Genomic DNA, 22,021 nt, shown 5'->3' on the forward strand with positions numbered 1-22,021 from the left:
CTGAGTGCCTACTCCAGGGGAAGCTCGGAGGATGGCAACAAGGGAGAGGGCCTTTTCGGTGGTGGCCGCTCGACTGTGGAATGATCTCCCTGATGAGGCTCGCCTGGCACCAACACTGTTATCTTTTAGGCGCCAGGTCAAAACTTTTCTCTTCTCCCAGGCAGTTAACAGCATTTAACAATGCTAAGTTTGTCTTTTGACGGACCCCAGAACTGTTGTTTTTTAATGGATGTTGTTGTTTTTATACTGTTCTTATGTTTTTGATGGTTTAAAATTTTGTATACTTTTTTAATGTCTACTGTTTTAACTTTTGTAAACCGCACGGAGAGCTTCGGCTACGGGGCGGTATATAAATGTAATAAATAAATAAGGGAGAAAGTGACTCTGATCAGAGAGCAGTGTCTTCTACCTTGCCCTATGATTGATGCTCTGTGCTACTGATGCTTGGATTCCTTCTTGACTTTGCTCCTGGACTGCCTAACTGACTGCCTAACTGTATCTGACTGCCTAACTGTGATTTGACCTCTGCCTGCTATCTTGACCACTCCAACCTTAGCCAGACCCCAAGTATCTGACTGCTTGCCTGTGCCTATTTCATTACTTTGCTTGATTAGTCCCTTCACTCATTAGGCCTTTCCAGATGCGCACCGGGGGTGTGTGCATAGTGGAACTATGGGGAGGGGAAGAGTAACAGATCCATGACAAGTGGACCTACCACACGTTCATGGAACAACACTGCAACCCATGGTTCTGCTACCCCCCTCCATAGTTATGTCACTTGCCTCCAAGCTGTTTAACCACACATACCACCATCCTCCATGCCCCAAATGAGTGACTGGAAGCCCCTCTGTTGAGAAAAATGGGGCGGGGGGGGGGGAATTGGCCACCAACCATGGAGAAAGTCCACGGTGGCAAGAGCATTGCTGGAAGTGGAGTTGCTCTTGCTGGTGGACTCTATCACTGCTGCCATTTAAAACAATTTGGTTTTGCTGAAACGAGGCCAAACCCCACAGAGTTCCCGCCAGATGACACAGAACCACGGTGGATGCCTCCTGCAGAAGGTGGGTGGTGGGCGTGGTTAGTTCACCCATTGTGGCAAAGGCAATTTCCCACCCCATGACACACTAACCCATTGTGGAGTGTGATTTTGAGTGATCCATGATGGGTTAGCATGTCGTTTGAACAGGTCCGTGGTTTGTTGCAGCCAACACAGGGCACTTTCCCATTCCATGTATAAAAGTCAGCTTGACCAGCAGTTGAAGCTTCCTTCGGCACTGACAGTGGGGTATCATCCGTCACCGTGCATCACATCTGAGGGCAGCTGAGGGCACACACAGCTCTGTCTTTCAAGAGAGAATGACTGGGAAGACCAGGAAGGACTGCTACCTTACAGAGGGAAAGAGGACAAGCTCCTGCCCTGAGGTCCTTACAATCTAAAATTCAACACAGGGGAAAGAAGAGAGAAAGAGGAGGGAAGTAGAAGAAGAAGTAAATGAGGAAGGAATATGCTACTATTTCAATTACATACATTTAGGATTGTAGAAAAATGGAGTGCAATGACTATCAGTAAAGCTGATTTTATCCTTTTCTGGGAGACAATTAATTTATGGCATAGCTGTATAAATCCCTTATTTTTCTGTGAATTTTCACTATTTTATTTCATAAAATTCTATAATAGAATTTTATCACAAAATTAGGCTACTTGCAGGACTGGATAAAGAGTAGGGGTTGCATCATTCCTGTCTATCAAGAGTACTGCTACTTTATCTCCTTGTTTTACCCAATATAAAAGCCAGAATGTTCTGTACTATAAAAAGAGGAGTCCAATATTGAAGTGTTGAGGATTCATTACTTCAGTGTTGATGCCTAACCTCATCCAAGATTATACACCAGAACGGATGTCCATTAATAAGTACATAACAGTTATATTCAAGTTTATATTTTATTTCTTTTAGAACGTTCCTTATTACCACATTGCTAATAAAAGAAGGAAGTCATAGTAGCAACCGTTCTCACTCGGGTTAAATTAATCTTGCTTATAAGGAGCCGTGTCAATTATCTACCAGAGGGAGGCCATATGGCCAAAATAATAAAAATCTAACAATGCTGGTAAATAACATTAATTAAACATGTGAGATAAGAGCTTTAGAGTTCAAAGTGTGCATATCCTGCAGTTCCAGAGACATACAGTTTAACCAAAGCCGCCCCCCTACACACACACACACACACACACACACACACACACACAAAATTCAATAGGATTATTGAAAAACTTCAGCAGGATGCATATTAAGATTTTATACTTGGCCCTGCAGAATGAAGCATGCAGAATAAGTGCAGCATGTGCTGCATTTTATTAGGCCAACTTGTTGCTCAAGCACATTGACAGCTATTAAATTATTCTTCCTCAGACAAAAGTGTTAAAAACAAAATAAGAGTTTGTTTCGCAAAGGATTTGCCCTTATTTGCTATGGTGTACTTGGAGAACCTGTGTGGTGGTTAGATGTTGGAGGAGCTCCAGCTTTAAACTCCCACTCATCTATAAAGCTCACAGGTTTCCACAAAATATTCTTGCGATGTCCTAATAATTGTCATGCCACTCAGAGTGGCTGTTCACACAACACACTAACCCGCACTAACCCATGGGTTGTTTGTTGAACCATGCGTTAGCGTGTTGTCTGAACCTAGGGCGTTTTCCAAAAGGTGTCTTGGTAGCAGTGTGGCTTATTAACCACCCTGAACAATCCAACAACAAACCCTGGGTTCTCAGGGTGGATTGTTCAAGAAAAATAAGCCGCACTGCATGGTTAACGAGCCACCCTGAGGGTGCCTGGCACATACTGCAAACCACAGTGGTTTATTTAAGCCACCATGGCAGAAAATGAACTTGTGAATCAGGTTACAAAATTTGCACACCACCTCACATCACTTTAGACACAATGCTTTCCAATGGTGTCAGTTCACAAACGTAGCCCTGATAAGAAATCAAAAGATGCTGATTCATATGTAAATCAGCCACAGGTTTTCAAGTCATAATTTTCATGTAGGAGAGGCAAAGTGAAAATTACATAAACTAATTTGCTCTAATACAGCACAACAGAAATCCTGTAAATGTCTCTACACATAATTCAAATGTTATCTCCAAGTGAATATACCAAGGATCACATTAGAAGATGTGGTGTGCCACTAAATAAAATTACGTAACTTCCAAAGTGTGTTTTGAACAACGCTTCTAATGTTAAGTTTCTGTATATGATAACTGTGTATTTCCTAAGCTGAATGGCAACTGACCTGTGTAAAATGCCATACCAAACTAAAACAATGGTGATTACTCAGCACCTCTCGGTGTAAGCTGTTGTAACTATTTAACTTTGTGGTAAAACAATTTCCGGGAGGCAGCTCAAGGTTGAAGAGATCGTTCTGTGAACAAGTGTGTCGTTGTTAGTGAGAACAAGAAGTGTGCCATTTTTAGTGGGAGGATCAAGTAACCTTTGGTGGGGGTGGAAGCATTAAAGATTTAACAAAAGGCAAATAGGATATGCTGCTTTCTCTTTAATGCAGTTCTGAAATTTAAAAAAAAAAACTTGCTGAAACAAAATGGAAGAATCCCTGGAAGAGGAGGACGACAGCTTTACTAACATTTCCTTGGCTGATGACTTGGGTAAGAAGAAAAGCTAGCTTGTTTGCTATTTAAAAAATGGTGTTGTTTGACTGTGCATGAAAATACAGATCTCTTGCTGTTCGTTAGTAGATATTTCTAGAAAACATTTGGGGTAAACTTTGCTGATAGGTAAAGACTTGGGATCATCATGATTATTTATTTGAGGCATTTATATATACCATACCGTTAACTATGAAATCCTTAGAGTGCCTTATAACAGATTGTAGTGTAGTGAGACAATGACAAAACTGAATTTGGAGTGCACTAAAACCGTGATTATGCTATTTATAAAAACTCAGTTGCTAGTCTTGAATTAAAAACTCCACCTCTGTGGCCCATGATGACAGAATAACACTATAATTGAGATATAATGTCACAAATTAGTCAATAGTTAGAATTAACTGACCTAGTTAAATTACAGGGTTCAATATTTTAATAGATTTTAATGAAAAGGTTAAGGGTAACGTTAATTTCTGCCTTTCCTACCTCCTTAAAGTTTAGGAATAAGGAATGCTTCACTGCAACTGGTGCATGTTGTTGTCATACTAATTGGAGATGATGGGCACTGAAGTCCAACACAAAGGAAGCCACCTTATACCGAGTCAGAATGTTGGACCATCTAGCTCAGCCTTCCTCAACCTGGAGCGCGCCAGATGTGTTGGACTGCATCTCCCAGAATGCCCCAGCCAGCTGGCTGGGGCATTCTGGGAGATGCAGTCCAACACATCTGGAGCGCCCCAGGTTGAGGAAGGCTGATTCTAGCTCAGTACTGCTGGCACTGACTGGCCGTGGCTCTCTGGGGTTTCAGAAAGGAGCTTTTCCAGCCCTGTCTGGAGACACTAGGGATGGAACCTGGGACCTTTTGCCTGCAAAGCATGAGCTCTACCACTGAGCTATAGCCCCACTCCACATCTGGAGGGCACTAAGTTTGGAAAGGCGCTTGTACACGATTGATATATTAATTCCAGCTGTTATAAGTCTGATGCAAATTGGACTTGCTGTAATGATGTGCAGAGCAATCCAATGCATGTTAACTCATAAATATGTCTCACTGTGCTTAAATGGCCTTACTACAAAGAGCTTTTCTACATGAGGCTTTTAACCCACCATTTTACACTTCTGCCTCTGGATTCTTTGTGGGATTAAGATCAGCTCCTTTACACGCTTTTTTCTGGGTTTTTTCTTTCTCTGCCTTTTCATATGTTCCATTACACAACTGGTTGGTGGCACTGTGGTATAGCAGAATTGCACAACTACAGTAGGGTTTCATGCCACCATTTATAGATTTTTCATACTTTCCTCATTAGAAAAGCAAAACACTATAGTGGTTGCAAAGAATGGGAGAGGCTCAGGAGGAGGAGGAGGTTGTGTAAAGCACCCACAAACTACTGTGACTGTTGCAGTCACACAATACATGCCTCATGTAGAAAGTCTCCCAATGTGTTTAGGATTGCATTCTAAAAGATCACCCTTCATTTCTTTATTTCAATTTATATTCAATTTAATATTCAATAAAACAGTCTGGGTCAAACCTTTAGAGAAGACAAGACAAGCTGGCATCCTGTGAACTTTATAGCTGAGGCCATAAGGCCAAAACTTTGTTATGGAATACCAGTCATATTACCCTTCTTCCCTGTGGATATGAATGCATGGGACTCTTCTCTCAGAGGCCACCTAATAGATCTGAAAATAAAAAGACTAGAGATTCAGGGCACTTTGAATATGGAAACACTACAGTCTAGATAACAATGCATAACAGGAGGTGGCTAGCAAAACAACAAGGCACTCTTGCACAAGAATATGCACTATGTACAATGACACACAGTTATGATTTGGACTAGGGCTGTGCTCCGCTTCGTTTCGGGTTGTAGAAGCGGCATTGGAGTGGCCTGATTTGCCTCTGTTAAAGATGGATATGAAATGAGTCGGGGGCTTAGCGAAGCATTGCAAAGCAGACCACCCATTTGCGGAGCGATCCGCTTACTTGCGAGGCTCCACCTGCCATTTTGGAACTTTTCCCCCATAGGATTGCATTGGGTGAAAAAATTGTGTATAACTTTTTTGTTTTTAAAGCTACATCCCTGAAACTTACTGTGCTTAGAGAATGATGATTGGGGAAAATTTGTGTTGATTTTCAGAATTTCTTGTCGTGTGGTTTGCTTGCTATTAATTTTTATAGAATGGGTAAAACGGGAGGGGGGAAGCTCTTTTTTTCACCCTTGATTGACAAATTCAACTCCCAATTGTGATAAGTGATCACCTGATGTGAAGCATCCTCCAGTCCCAACGTTGAGGGGGGGGGGAGAGATAAGCAAAATGGGATACTTAGTAACTTTACTTTCTTGTCTTTGGATCGGACTTTTTTCAGTGTTTTGAAACAGTAGCCCCAGTAAACTCACACACACAACCTTAAATCATATACTAAGTAAAATAACAGATAGGCAACACACCACTGCTAGGTACCCACCATAAACTTGGTGGACAACTGGATAGAAGTGGTGCAAGGGGATGATGTCCATACGGCATGTGGACATGCTCAGTGCACACTGCCCTGCCTTGGGGGTCATCAGAACCCTCCAAAGGTTAGCCAGTGGAAAAGCCAATGAGTTGCACGAGTTGAGGTGTGACGTGGCTTCTCAAAGGCAGGTATCTAGACAGGATCAGCCAAATGAGTGGTGGCACAGGCCCCTGTCCCACTGGGCACGTCCACTTTCCCCTTACTGGTAATAAAGTTAGACACAGCCTTTTTAAAAAAAATTCTTGTTGTTGTGATTATTAGCAACACTGCTGCTTTTAATTCCACCCATCCTTTGGTTTTTATTTATTTATTAAATTTATACCGCCCCATAGCCAAAGCTCTCCTGGCTTTCCCTCTTCAGTGAAGTCAGGCAGGCTTTTCATTGTGCTTCAACTTCTTATTGTTGTTGTGATTATTAGTAGTAGTACTGCTATTATTAACATTATTATTGTTTAATAATGGCTGTGATCACAGTGCAGTCAATCAACTCTGAGGGAAGGAACACAAAGCTTTACTCTTATCCTCCTAGCCCCCTATTAGTTATGGGATGCAAAAGGCATCTGTCTGTGCTGTTCCCGCCTCACAGGGCCGGTTTGCATTACTGGCTTTGAGTGGCCTGGAAACAATCCTTGGCTCACTTACTTGCGCCTGCAGAAATGTCTGCTGCATGCCCGCCTTCCCGCCTCCACCTGGGTGCTGTCACTGTGGTGTATTGGGATCTGCTGGGACTTACTTCTCCATAGATCTATGGCATAGTCGTACATCGTGTAGCACCTCTGCCCTCCTGGTGCCTGGGAGATGTAGATGGGCTGTATGGGTCAACAGCACCACAAGCCTATGGCAAGCTTTCTCCCAGTGCTACAAGGGCATAGCCGCCTGCTTCCTCTCCTCCTCTGTGCCCACCTCACAGGGCCGGTTTGTGTGTGTCTTGCTTTGACTCAGGGCATCAGTCCTTCTTCATGATGAAAAGGCAGCTGCATTGCTGCTACGCTCACCCTGTTTAAGATTTCTGGAAGTTCCGTGTGTCCATTTTTGAAGTGTTTAATCTGAGATGAAGATTCTTATTTAGATATATCTTTAAAAATTCCCCCCAAATCAGGGCATGCTTGGATTTCCTTCAAAATGGGCATGTATCTGGATACATTTATAAGCTCTCATGGTGGCCATTTTGATGTTTCCAACTTGAAAAGTGACAGAGATGTATGCACTTTTGTTAAATGGGATTAGGGTTGAGGGTTGAAACTTTCAAAATCCCCCCAAAATCAGGGCATGCTCGGATTTCCTCCAAAATGGGCATTAATTTTTTTAAAAATTTTTTAATTATTTATTTTAAAAATCACATAATACAATTACCACATAAGAAAAAAGAAATAAACAAACATACATTGCTTATAATTCCAAGTTATACTTATCTAGTTTTCCATAATCACATAACATATCATAAATGCACCCCACCACTTTTCGGGATCTATTCTTGCTTCCAAAATCTCATTGTTTCTTCTGGTGGTGATTTTCCACCCCCCTTAGAGAATACATATTCTAGGAACTGTTTCCAAATTCCCTCAAATTCATTTACATTTGTTATACCTTTTCTTAACCTTATATTACATGTCAATTTGTCATTAATAGCTATATCCCATATTTCCTTATACCACTCTTCTATATAATAATTTCCCTGCACCTTCCAGTTCCTAGCTATAATTAACCTTGCTGCTGTCAACAAATTGGTTATCAATTCTTTAATCTCTTTATTACACTTTAAATTGCCATATAGTGATAGTAATGCTACTATAGGTGTCTCTTCCATCTCTATTCCCATAATTTTTTTTATCTCAATAAACACCATTTTCCACAATTTTTGCACACATTCGCATTCCCACTACATATGTAAATACGTTCCTTTCCCTCCACAACCTCTCCAACAATTTGCTGAATTCGTCTTATTTATTCTGTTTAATCTCACCGGGATCAGATACCACCTCCAAACAATTTTATAATAATTTTCTTTTATTCTCACAGACATATTTCTCAACACTCTTTGTCTCCATATTCCCTCCCAACTCTGCTGCCCTATCTGCACTCTCAGATCAGTTTCCCATACCATCTTCCCCATTTCCCCTATCTCTCCCTTTTCAGCCAATATTCTATATATTTCACTCGTTAAACCTTTTATCCTTTTATTTTCTCCTATCTCAATTTCTTTCCTAAAAATCAAATCTTCAAATTTCGTCATTTTACTACACTCCCCATTATCTCTTACCCATTTTTTTGTCCATTGCTCTAACTGCTGATAATTTAACCAGTTTAAATTCTCCCCCTTAAACACCTCTTCTATTTCCCTCCCACTATTCGTCTCTCTTAACCAATCTTTTAACCTCATTATTTTTTTCTCTATTAAAATTTTACTCAGTCTCTCTTTTAAATTCCCTGGAAAGTTTCTTAACATTATCACAGGTGTTAATGGAGATATATTCGAAAATAACTCCTTCTTATATAATCGCCAGATTTCCCAATGCTTTTTCAATAAAGGGTTTCCTATTTCTTCCCCGCTCTTTTTACTATCTTCTCTAAAAATATATATTTTCCAGTTGCCACTCTTTATCTTTTCTTACTCCATCCTCCAACCAACCTAATTCCCCTACTCCTATAACGCCTTCTACTATATGTCTTAACCTATTGGATGTATAATATGCCTTTATATTGGGGATTCCCAATCCTCCTTTCTTCTGTGCTAAGTACCACCACTTTTTATTTATTCTCGCTTTCCTACCTCCATTACAATAATTATTTAACATATTCTGCCAACTTTTTATCTCTTTTTCTGATATTCTAATTGGTGCCAAAAAATGGGCATTAATAAGGATCTTGGTGGAAGCTCTCATGGTGGGCAGTTGCAGGTGTGTATCTGGAAAAAGGATGGAGATAACTGCATTTCTGAAAATGGTGAGGGGATTTTGCTAATATTCCCCAAAAATCAGGGCATACTTGGATTTCCTTCAAAATGGCCATGAATCTGGATATATTTATAAGCTCTCATGGTGCCCATTTTGATATTTCTAACTTTAAAACTAAAAATGTTATAGGTATTTGACATTTTTAATGCAAGTCTATGGGGGGGGAACATGGAACTCCGATCCGGAGCCCCGGAGTGGAACGGAGTGGACAATAGGCGGATCGACGCGGGGCAGAGTGGACCCAATCCAGAAGTTGCGGATCGGGATCCAGAGCGGATCAGGGGGTCCATGCACAGCCCTAATTTGGACACTTCTTACGATTGCACCATAACTCCATCCCCTAAAGCAAATAGTTATTGGGTCAGAATGCACATATGGGAAACTACTTAATGCAGTTAAATGGGCTTGTAATTAAAAAACCCAAAGTTCACAAGGCTGTTAATTGTTGTATCTACATTCAGTTTTGACACAGAATTGAGATCCGTGCTCTACACAAATAGCGTTTTCTTTACTATTTTCTGATACATAACCTCTAGGTGGAGCAATGCTATAGTGGAACAATGCAAATATACATAAGTAGAAACAGCGCTTTCAGAAATGATACCCCATTTCCCCATTTTAAGAAACCCAGGAAAGTGCTCTGAAAAAACAGAAGTGAAGTTGAAGGATAACAACTTTGTCTAAAGAATCAGTAAACAACAAGGGTAAGGGATCACGAATGCACAATAAATGCCTTGTGTAGAAATGCTTCAAGAAGTGGCAGGTTACTAGATATCACTGTTTGCCTGTTGTGAGAGGGGACAGCTTCTGTTGACAAAACATGGTACTATTTCAGGTATTCAAGTAAAGATGACAGTCTGTACAAATACTGATGATGCTTCTCACACTAGTAAGTGTACTGGTATTACATGAAAAAGTCTATTCCATGCAAATGAATAAATTAATTTCAATTGAAAACAATGACAGCTGGGTTTTAGGAAATCTTAATTACAACTTGAAATATGCTTAACTGTGGATAATTAGTGCTGTACTTTGAAAACCTGCTGTTTCTGTAGGTAGAAGATAATACAGGGTTATGTTACCATGAATACCTGGTCTGGCAACAACAACAAAAGATTAAAGAATGTAAGAAAAGAATTAACAGGAAAATGAATGGATTAGCACTGGTTCTCAGTGACATTAAAGTCAGCTTTGACTTCAGGATCTCTGCTGTCTTGCTCTAAAATCCACTGTCTTTGTAAACTGCAATATGAAAATCCATGTAGCTGAAATAAATGATCTAATTATATAATGTCTTAATGAACAACAACAACAAAAGAGTAGTAGAACACTACTGATGGCAATTTTAAAGTCATCCCAGAAACAATGAATTTGCTTAATTTTCTTTAAGCGTTACTGACTGGGTATTAATCTCTGAATGGGCTGCTTCAGAGTATAGTACGCTCAATGTACAGCACATGCAATTAGTACTATATTAGATAGAATTTTCTGTATGAAAAAATATCATAATGACAAAGGTTACCATATTTTTAGCTATCTTGCATCTGTACTTTTAACCGCAACCTAACACAGAGCAAGTGAAGCTTCTAATGGTATAGAGAAATCTGGTGGGAAAGTCTTTTGCTAATTGATCTCTCTGCATTAGGATACTGTTAAAGGTACAGCAGTCCTGCCGGAAAAAGATATTTTGATTTAATGTTTGTATGCTGGCCTTGCACAAACAATGTATATCTCTAAGACCCCCCTCCCCGACCTGAACTGGTGGGCCTCAGTGCAACTTTGATGTTGGAAGGAGAGCCTTTTCCCAAGGAGAAGGGAGAGATGGAGAGATGCATTTGTACCTCAACAATTAGGCCTCAGTGGTGTCATTTGGCTTTTATCTAGGGTGACCATATGAAAAGGAGGACAGGGCTCCTCTCCTGTATCTTTAATAGCTGTATTGAAAAGGGAATTTCAGCAGGTGTCATTTGTATATATGGGGAACCTGGTGAAATTCCCTCTTCATCACAACAGTTAAAGCTGCAGGTGCCCTGCCCTCTTTTAAATCTGGTCACTGTAGTATAGCTCTTGCACTTTAACTAGCCTAGTACTTCACGGAGCAGACAACTGCAAAAACCTTGTTAAAAATAAGCCCTGAGGAAGGACGTATTGTGTCTGAAACGCGTAGGCACTTGGCACTTTCATTAAACTTTTTTACAAATAATGTTTTAAAGAAAATATCCTTGGTTCTGCCCCCACCTTTGGCTTGTTTTTCACTTGCTCCTGACTTACAGCACCTTCAATACTCTCTTGGTGTCCATGGAGTCTAATCGCTGCTAGATGACAGTTTGTGGCGTATAATGGCACATCGGCCATTTTTAAAAATGTATTTATTACATTTTATATCCTGCCGTTCCCTTAACAAACTGAAAGCTGCAAACATGCTCCTTCCCCTCAGAACACTCACTGACCTGGTTTGCATGTGACGGTAAATTTTGGCTTGATTAATTCACGATTTACCAGGCATGAGCTGGAGGAGGCTGCCTCCAGTGTGCTCCTCACTTCTGGTTTCATTTTAGGAACATAGAACATAGAAAACTGTCTTCTACTGAGTCAGAGCATTGGTCCATCTTCTCGAATAATGTCAACACTGTCCGGCAACAGTTCTCCATGGTTTCAGGCAGACATTTTCTTGCCCTTCCTGGACATGCTGGGGGTTGAACTTGGGACTTTCTGCATGCAGACCATGGGCTATATGACTGAGCTACAGCCTCTCCCCTGACAACCTATGATCACCTCAACAGTAGGTTGATATTGTGATGTCCACTCTGAGTTGCTTAAGGATTATGCAAACCAATGTTAACCCGAGAACAAACTGTAGGATGTAACTGGCTGCTTAACAAAACTTCAATTAATGCTGTCTAATCCAATTAAGTTTCATTCCAATAAGCAGATAAACAATAAAATTGAATAACAATATATTTCATTAATATAAGCAACAGAATTGTAATAGCATTTCAAATTAATTTCAAATACTCAGTGTCAGTTACTAAAAATAGGGAAATATCAATCAATCTTCAAAATAACAAAACCATGTAAATCAACCCAGCATGAAAACTACAGCAGGACAACAAAATGTAGATAAATCAAGATGCCAATTTACCAAGTTCCATCAGCATCAAGCATCCAAACTGGGAATTCTCAAAATTCTCAAACTGGGAACTCTCACCTGGGGCAATAGATCTCAAGATCTCAATCCCAGGCTATATGAGATGGTGCCTCACCCTTATCACCACCGCTAAGGGTGGAGCACCCTAAAATGGCAAATATATTCAACAGAGGACACACTTTAAAAAACTAACCAGAAAATTATGCCAAATCCCACAATATTTTGACTAAACTTTAGAGTTAGTACCTGCAGATCAGGAACATCTATAGTGTTTTTAACTGTGGTTCCCAATCCACCTGTGAAGCTTCCTGGGATGGGCAAGCCCCCTTCCTAACATCATACTCACTCATGCTTTGGTCTTAATTTTTGGACAATATTATAGAAGGCTGGAAAGCCCACTCTTATATCTGATCAGGTCCTAGTATAAGGTGGCAGCTTTGTTTCCTGTGCCGTTATGCAAAATATAAGTTAAATGTCAGAGGAGCAATGAGAACTGGCCTTAGAACCTTGTTCTTCACTGACCTGTTTGACAGAAAGCCTGGTGGCTCCTTGTGCTCAAGCTCTGAAGTTGTGTAGAAGCTGGACTGATGACATCAAATACTGAGTGATCACTGAGAAGCCCTTTTGGAAACAAAGTTAGACATCTCACATTTCTCTTGTCTCAAGTTTAAAGTAGAAGCTCAACTGAATGTCAGTGTGTAGTGCTTAAAGTGTTGGGTTTAAATCTCCACACGCCCATGAAGGTCTCTCAGTGACGATGGGAAACATAGTTATTAACCTCTGGACCTAAACTGCATTGATAGGTGAGGCATTTATCGAAAGAAGAGAACTCTACTTGTGGGCTGCTTTTGATGGTACATTTCCCTGCTTGTAGTTTTAAAACTACTGTCCTCCATTTGGCTCTGCATGCTAATTCTCAAGGGGGTTAAAGGATATTACATCTTGTTCAGTCAAATGAAACCACTCAGCTGATTATTACATTGTGGCACTTACGAACTGCAAAGCAATTTAAACACCATTCCTTTCAAAACGGAGGATACTGCAGGACATGGAAAGTGCAGTTGATGAGGGCCACCTCAGCAGACAAAAAGAAAAGAGGGGAGGAACACACACACACACCCAATGGTTTTGTCATATTTTTGTGTATCAACTATCCTGAGAAGCAACATGCAATGCAATTGCTGTGTTTTCCTTGAGCACTGGATTAAATCAACTGGAAAAGGGAACTGGTGTGCTCTGACAATATCACAGAAGCAATGCAATGCCAGAGGCCTAAAATGACCTCTCGGTTGCTAGGCTGGCGTTGCAACCAGGAGAGCAGGCCATTTCGTAGGGGGAGGCATGGCTTTCCTTCATGCTAGCAGCATTTTACTAGCCAATAGGAGAGTGCCACTGGCAAGTTCCAAAGTCACAGCTACAGTACTGGATGCGTGTTTGCAGGGATTAAAAAGGATTATAAGGTTTAAAAGGGCCTTTTCTGAAGGCAAACAGCTTGCAGCAGCTCTAATTATATTATCTGTATGACAGAAAGGGCGAGGATCAACTATAAATCCCTTCGTATACTGAGTTACTTGTTCATTTTATATAAACTGTTGGATAGAGGGTAATACAAAAAAATCCAAATTAAATTTTCATGGGCATTGCTTTTGAGAGGTATCCACGACACCAATGCAATACTTCTTGTGTGTAATGTAGTGAACAATATATTTTGCAGTGGTTAAGTGCAAAATTTGACAGGACTATTGCAGTGCCCTCAGCACTCCTCCAGCCTGAGACATGCACACGGCAGGCTGCTTGAGGCTCAAGATTGCTCTATGCCACAAGCACGTCATTGCTTCATGCCACAAGTATACACCCAGCCAACCCTTAGCATCTTCAGAGGAGGACTTGTTTTCCATTCCATAACCAAGAGAATGTTGCCATGTAATCTCTCAAAAGCGGGCTTTTTCAGGAGTGGGACCCACCCACTGGAGTATCCTCCTCCGTTCAGTTCAGGAGGCAGAAAATCTGGCTTATAACTGATGATCATGATGTTGCTTTATTTTACTGTCTGTTTATTGTTTCTTTTGATCTAACATTTTTTTATAAGTTGAAACGCAGTAATATATGCATTTTTAACTGTGAATTTTATATTTTGTATGTAAACCGCTTGGAGATTTTACTTTATTGGTAAAGAAGTATTAATAATAAATAGTAAATAAAATTAATTAAATTAGTCATGCCCAAGCCCACTGAAGTCAATACCCATAGGTGTGCTATCTGCATAGGATTGCAGTTGCTGTGGAAAGCTAGATCTATGCTGCATACACTCCAATGTAGACCACTCTCTATGATGTACAACACTCCTCTCTTCATGTTCAGTCATAATGCAGATGTGTGAATTTGTGGAACTAACATAGTGTGCCGAGTATATTATCATTGTTTCTTTTCTCGCTCATGATGGTTTTTCTAGACAGACAGGACGGGCTTTGCCAGGTTATGCTGCTTTTTACTGATTCAGGAATTTCCTGACAATTGAGCATGTTTTAAGTATGACTGCTTTCTGGATGTTGGTGTGGATGTATTTTGGTAGGCCCAGGTTCTGAAGGTTTTCTATATAGCTTTTTGATGTGATGCCGGTGACTGATGTGACTAACAGGATAATTGTGACTTTTTCCTGTTCCCATAGTTCTTTAACTTCCATGGCGATTATTAATATTATTATCATCATTATTATTTGTATCCCACCTTTTTCCCCAATACGGGACCCAAGGTAGCTTTACAAAATTAAAACAGATACAGTTAAAACATATAAATAAAAATATACAAAACTTAAAATATAATTAAACCATCTACAGTTTTAAAACATTTAAAAGATTAAAAAGCAAATGACAAATAAAGAAAAAAAAACCCAGCATATTTACAAAGGGCCGGACTATTCCCTAAGGCCTGCCGGAACAAGGAAGTTTTTGCCTGCCTCTGGAAGTATAGCAGGGAGAGAGCCAGTCTAGCCTCCCTGGGATGGGGGTCCCAGAGCAGCCACTGAGAAGGCTGTCTCCCGCAAGCCCACCAGGCATACCTGTGATGGTGGTGGGACCAAGAGAAGGGCCTTCCCTGAAAATCTCAGGGCACCGGCAGGCTTGTAAGGGAGGATACAGTCTTTCAGATAACTTGGACACAAGCCGTGTAACCAGCACTTTGAATTGTGCCCGGAAATAGTGTGGAAGCCAGTGCTCCCTGTAACCAGCCCCAATCAACACTCCGGCTGCAGCTCTTTGAATCAGCTCAAGTTTCCAAACTCTCTTCAAAGGCAGTCCCATGTAGAGTATTACAGTAATCCAAGCAGCATGTAACTAAGGCATGTGTCACCACGGCCAGAGCAGACGTCTCTAGGAACAGGCAGCTGGTGCACTAGCTTTAACTGTACAAATGCATTCCTGGCTCAGGGCTGAATAGAGAAATACACCCAAACTGCGAACCTGTGTCTTCAGGGGGAGTGTAACCCTGAATCCCTATTCCCTTATCTGCCTTATGACTAACTAGGAGCACCTTTGTCTTGTCTGGATTAAGCTTCAATTTGCTTGCCCTCATCCAGTCCATTATTGCTGAGAGACACTTCCTTGGATTTGGGTGGAAAGGAGAAGTAGAGTTGAGTGTCATCAGCATACTGGTGGCAGCTGAATGTTATCATAGGGTTCTCTCAAGATATTTAAGTGCTATTCCTAGAGCTACAACTTCTAGAGAAAAGGGTAGAAAGAAGTTGCTAGCGACTCCACAGAGCTGTGGAGTCGGAAGTGCAAAACACCATAAATGAGATGAGATGCAGGTCTCCAAAGGAAACCTTGGTGAAAGTTACATCATTTACATCTTGCATTAGATTCTCTAGTAGGGCACACAACTCCCATAAAGAGGATGATATAGATGTTCAGTTGTACAAGGATGCAGTCTTAAACACATTCATCTGGAACCATGCCCCACTAAAACCAGTGCAAATGTAGTTCCAAGCAGTTGCTGGATTTCAAAAAGAGATTTAACAATTTGAATAACAGACTGTCATCCCATATCACAAGTGGTTTGCTGTGTGGCAGAGGGAAAAGTTGTTAAGTCCTCCTAGAAATATAGAACTAATTTAGCATGTTCCTTTAAAAACAAAACAATAACAAATCTAGCCAATTAATTTAAGACTGGGACGTAAGGTTTTGAATTATTATAGGAGATGTGTTTTTACATACTATGAACAACTGAAATTGTTTACCAGCAAATGCGTTTGTGCCTCCCCTATCTAGACAGCAGAGGTCTCTCTCACTCTATCCTTTTTGCACACTTCTTCAGTATATTTGCAACATCTCTTCCAACCCAACAACCAGTATCTTAATGAAGGATGTCTATGGCACAACAATCTACTCCTTTAAAAGAAACAAATAAAGAGGGATTTATTTATCCTGATAACCATTAATATCTCTGACAGATATTTTGCAAGTATCTGGAATACGAACTAAAATAATTCCTAAATTGTGGGTTTGGGGAGAGGAACATGGTTGAATGTTGACATGCTGGCTGGGGAATGCTAGAGTGTTGTAGGACTTTTCCCTGTCTAACCACACATAGGATTGCCCCCTTACTGTGTAAATGGTTGGCTGCCTATTGTGTTGTCAGCTATGGCATAAGTGGAGCTTCCAAAGTAAGAATGTGCCTTATATTGCATGATGGAGTGGTGGACAGAGACCAGCGGACTGATGTGAGATGAGGAGAGGCCAGAGAGAAGGAGGTTGCAGTAGTCCAACCGAGAGATAACCAGTGCGTGAACGAGAGTCTTGGCAGAAGAGACAGACAAAAATGGTCGAATCCTGGCAATATTATACAGGAAGAAACGACAGGATTTAGCTACTGCCTCGATATGAGGAATAAAGGAGAGCGAGGAATCAAATATAAAGCCAAGACTACGAGCTTCCTTGACCGGAGTAAGCGTGACATCGTTGACAGTAAGAGAGAATGAGAGGTGAGGAGAAGGTTTAGGAGGAAAAACAAGCTCATCTCACATCAGTCCGCTGGTCTCTGTCCACCACTCTGCCGCTAAGATCATCTTCCTGGCCCGCCGCTCTGACCATGTCACTCCGCTTCTGAAATCTCTTCATTGGCTTCCAATTTACTCCAGAATCCAATATAAACTTCTCCTGTTTACCTTCAAAGCTTTTCACGGTCTAGCTCCTGCCTATCTCTCCTCTCTCATCTCACACTATTGCCCCGCTCATGCTCTTCGCTCCTCTGATGCCATGCTTCTCGCCTGCCCAAGGACCTCCACTTCCCTTACTCGGCTTCGTCCTTTTTCCTCTGCTGCCCCTCATGCCTGGAACGCTCTTCCAGAACACTTGAGAACTACCAACTCAATCACAGCTTTTAAAACTCAGCTAAAAACTTTTCTTTTCCCTATAGCCTTCAAATATTGAGTTTGTTCTGACTCTATACTGTTAGCTTCACCCTACCCGGTGCCTGTTTACACTTCCCTGTGCCTGTTTGCATTCTCTTTCCCTCCTTATAGTTTACTACAACTTTATTAGATTGTAAGCCTATGCGGCAGGGTCTTGCTATTTACTGTGTTATCTGTACAGCACCATGTACATTGATGGTGCTATATAAATAAATAATAATAATAATAATCTATTGCACCTCACAACTGCCTCATGTTGTGCCTTATCATGCAGAAGGTGATAGATATGCTGATGTTTAGAATCACAACTTTCCTGCATTTTTATTCAGAAATAATTTCCACTGTGTTCTATAGGGACATGTGGTTTTTGTATGCCATCCACTTGGTAATTTAGAGCAAAGTTAACTGGATCACCCTAGCTTAAAGACAACTTTTTATGGTAATTATGTTGATATTTTGTTGGGTCCACGGTGTAGATTTAGGATTGGATTCAGTCTTAGTCATATTTAGAGTAGACCCGTTGGAATAAAATCTCTAAGCAGTTCAAATATAAATATTAAAATTTACATTAAAACACTATTAAAATAATTTCAGCTACAGTAACAATAAAAATTACATTTAAAATACATTATTAAAACAATTCCAACTACAATAAAATATTATGCAGTATATAAATAAATAACATTCACTTGCATGCTTTTAAAACTAAAATAATTGCTAAATTGTGAGTTTGGGAAGAGGAGCATGGTTGAATATTGACAACAACATAAGAAACTGTAAAATGGAGCAGCAATATTAAGTTTTGTCAGCTGCCCAGAGAGCTTCGGGTATCAGGCAGAACGGAAATGTAATAAAATGAATACAATTGCTTACAAGCTAGAGAAAGCATGGGGGAAACAAGTGCATTTTCAGAAGGAGGTTGAAACATATCATATTTTCTGCCTCCCACACTGCATGGGTGAGGGTTTTTGAGAACGTAGGTGCCACCACCGAGAAGGCACATTTGAGATATTACGTGGCAACATTCTATTTGTCACAGAACAACCAGTACAACCTTCTCTAAAGATCTTAAATGTTGGCTGGGTGCATATAGGGGAAGGCAAATATCCTGGTCCTATGTTGTTTAGGGCTTTGCATGTCAACAACATAACCTTGAACATGGCTCAGTAGCTAATAAGTAGCCAATGCAGTTCTTTTAAGAACATAGGAAGAGCCATGCTGGGTCAAACTAAGGGTCCTTCTAGTCATAATGGCCAACAAGGTCTTATGTGAAAATCCTAATTAGCTGCAGCTTCCAAACCACACTGAAGAGCAGTAGTCTAATTGTGAGGTTACAAGTGCATGGATCCATCATAGCTAGGTTTCCTTATCCAAGAACAGGTGTAGTTAGGGCACCAACCAAAGTTGGCAAGGGGTGCTCCAGGCCACTGAGGTCACCTGGGCCTCCAGAGATGAAGATGGATCCAGGTGCTCTTCCAAACTGTGTACCTCCTCCTTCAGAGGGAATACAACCCCACCCAGAACAGCCCAATTCCCAGACCTGGGAACTATCCATCCATAAGGTTTATTTATTTATTTATTTATTTATTTTATTACACTTATATACCGCCCCCATAGCCAGAGCTCTCAGGACAGTTTACAGAGATTCTAAAATTGAGATAAAAACAAGTATACAAAATTTAAAATTTTAAAACACAGAACATACACACATAAAGCATTAAAAACTGTTAAAAAACTAAACATTTGGGTGATTAAGATCAGGATTCAGATACAGTTTATTAGTCCTCATCCTAGCCATAACTGCATCCAGAAGTTTCCCAAATAAATTTTTGTTTTCCCTTTTCCATGTGTGGTACAAATTGTGGACTCATGTAATTATATCACAAACATATATCTACAAAATACTGAGATAAAACTATACTGGTTACTTCTGAAGCAGTCTCAAAATAGATTTTCACACAAGCTTCTTGGGGCAGCTAGCATAGGGCTGAGGTTTTTGTTTTGCAGTCAGTCCTAATCTATTCTCTAAATTTAGGCCTTACATTATTTAGAGCTCAATCCTACCATGTTTACCCTAAAAAGTAAGTCCTGCTGTGTTCAATGAGGCTTACTGCCAGAGAAGTACTCAAGGGCTTGTATCCTTATGGATTTTATTTAAAGATGTCTCTACTGCCCATTAGCAGAGCTTCTAGGGCGGTTTACAACAATAATACAAACATAACATATACATCTTATTTATTACATTTTTAACCTGCCAAACATTCAAAGTTATCTGGGCGGTATATAGGAAAAATAAAACCGTCAGCAGCACAACTTAAAATTAAAAGGGAAACAAGCAGCAAAGATAAACAATGCAAACATTTAGATTTTGGATATTTCTGGGAAATTGAATTTCAGGTAAACAAAAAAAATATTTGGGGAACATCTATGGGGAAATAGAAACGTTTTTGGCTGATGCCCCAAGATTCTACTACTGGCGCCAGGCGGGTCTCTCTGGGAAAGAAATCAGGCCCTGGTCTCCTGGTTGAAAGCAGGCACGGAGGGACGGGAGAGACCGCTCTGTTACTAGCCCTCCTCCACCCGCAGCAGAGGGAGCAAGCCGGCAACCCAGCCCATGACCAGTGGAATGACGACAAGGAAGTGTCGGCTGATGTCTCCCTTAGCTGATTGGCTGTTTCGCGAAGGGCCATTGCCGCGATTGGAGACTTTTGGAGTCGCCTCTTCCTAAACCCTCCCGCTCTCCCTCCCCTCGGGTTGTTTTCATGGAGCAAGGCGCGTGCGCTGCCGGCTGGGCAAAGAGAAAGCCGCGCAGGCGTAGTGGCCGCTTTTGAACTAGGCTGGGGTCGGGGTCCGAGGGTAACCTGTGCAGGTGGGGAGTGGTGAGTACGCGCGCATTCGCGCGCCCTGCAGGGTTGCAGGAGGGGAGAGGAAGGGCCGGGCCGGGCCGGGCCGGGCGCGCGCTTCCCTTGCTGGGGGATTCCCGCGGGAGCGGGGAGGCTGCTCGCGGGTGGGAGGGGAGGCGACCGGTGGCCGTGTTGGCGGAAGAGCTTCCTTCTTCCAGACCTCATTTTCGGGGTGTAAAATCGTACCTCTGTAATTGGGGTGGTCTGGGGGTGGCGTTGGAGGCGCTTTCTTCTTGGGGTACGCAAGGAAGGCGCTGCAGGGATGGCTTCTCCGCCTTACTAGCAGCAGCGATAGCCACACGCTTGCCTCATAAGGCGGCTTTGTGGGCGGAATGAAAATGAACAAACATGATTGCAGATATAAAGCCTTGCATATTAGGCGGACTCAAGACGGCCTGACATAAATGCCCGTCATCCATTTCTTGTAGGGGGTCTTTTTCTCTGGACCCTTGTATGTTCAAGGAAGGATTTCCCTCCCTGCTCCTCTGTACCTGGCAGGTAATAGGAAATACATCCCTTTAGGGTAGAAAAAGATTAAAACCATGAATAATTTTGAAGGTGTGAGTGTGAGATGTTACGCTACTACAGTGATGTTATGTATAGTGTGTGTGTGTGTGTGTGTGTGTGTGTGTGTAATGTATAAAAACATATTACATGTATGATGTTGCAATTCCAGGGCACCTATTGAAATTAACATGAAACAAGCTTAAAATGGGACATAAAAACCACCTAGCCATTAGCTTTGGGATTTACTGCCTCCATATTTGATTGGAAATGTTTAAATTAATGGAAGTTTAAGAATATTGATGGTAGTTAACAAAGATGTTCAAAGCATATTTCACCTTGTAAAGTGTGTCCCAAAAATGTTGAAAGAGGTCATTTGGAAATGGATATTGTTGTCCTCTGCAAAGTGGGGTGGGATTTTGCTTCTATTGGAAAGAGGACAGTTGGATGCATGGTTTCTTTCTAATTTGTACTTTATGAATATAACGTTTTGTTTTTGGAAAAAAATAGCTAAATCTACAAAACTGGAATTATCCATTTTTATAGGAACATTTTCAAGACTTGGCAGCTATTCAGTCTTTTATGTTGTAGATGGTTCTTTTATGTGCATACTACTAATACTGTTTTCTCATCTTTAAGCAGAACACATCTCTGAAGTGCAGAATTCAAGAGTGGATAGGATCTATTCAACAATGATGAATGCGGACATGGATGGTAGAGAACATTTTTACTACTTTCTGTTTTCACTCTTGGGTATTGTAATATTTAGCTGTTCTAAAGATTATTCGTTTCTTAACAGCTGTTGAGGCTGAAAATCAAGTGGAATTGGAAGAAAAAACACGACTTATTAATCAAGTTTTGGAACTGCAGCATACACTTGAAGGTTAGTTTCTTAACTCAGAAGAGTAACTTATATACATGCAGAA

General features: G+C 40.9%; 2 protein-coding genes across 4 annotated transcripts in view; one reads left to right on the forward strand and one right to left on the reverse strand.

Annotated features, from left to right (window-relative positions):
• MAML3 (mastermind like transcriptional coactivator 3) overlaps positions 1 to 22,021 on the reverse strand; it is a 400,679-nt gene that overhangs the window by 366,790 nt on the left and 11,868 nt on the right. The gene's annotated exons all lie outside the window — the stretch shown is intronic.
• The window catches only part of SCOC (short coiled-coil protein), a 652,090-nt gene continuing 650,511 nt past the window's right edge, over positions 20,443 to 22,021 (forward strand). For 2 of the 3 annotated variants that reach the window (XR_010025935.1, XM_063136362.1), the window contains exons 1-3: positions 20,443 to 20,567; positions 21,738 to 21,809; positions 21,895 to 21,978. Coding sequence is in view for 2 of the 3 variants with exons in the window: in XM_063136362.1 (XP_062992432.1) it covers positions 21,788 to 21,809; positions 21,895 to 21,978 (106 nt within the window). In the remaining variant the exon portion in view is untranslated. Of the gene's footprint in view, positions 20,568 to 21,734; positions 21,810 to 21,894; positions 21,979 to 22,021 lie in introns of all 3 variants that reach the window. The other variant, XM_063136363.1, reaches the window with a different exon arrangement.

The sequence above is a fragment of the Elgaria multicarinata genome, chromosome 10 (genome assembly GCF_023053635.1).
Source record: "Elgaria multicarinata webbii isolate HBS135686 ecotype San Diego chromosome 10, rElgMul1.1.pri, whole genome shotgun sequence".
In the NCBI taxonomy this organism is placed as follows: Eukaryota; Metazoa; Chordata; class Lepidosauria; order Squamata; family Anguidae; genus Elgaria; species Elgaria multicarinata.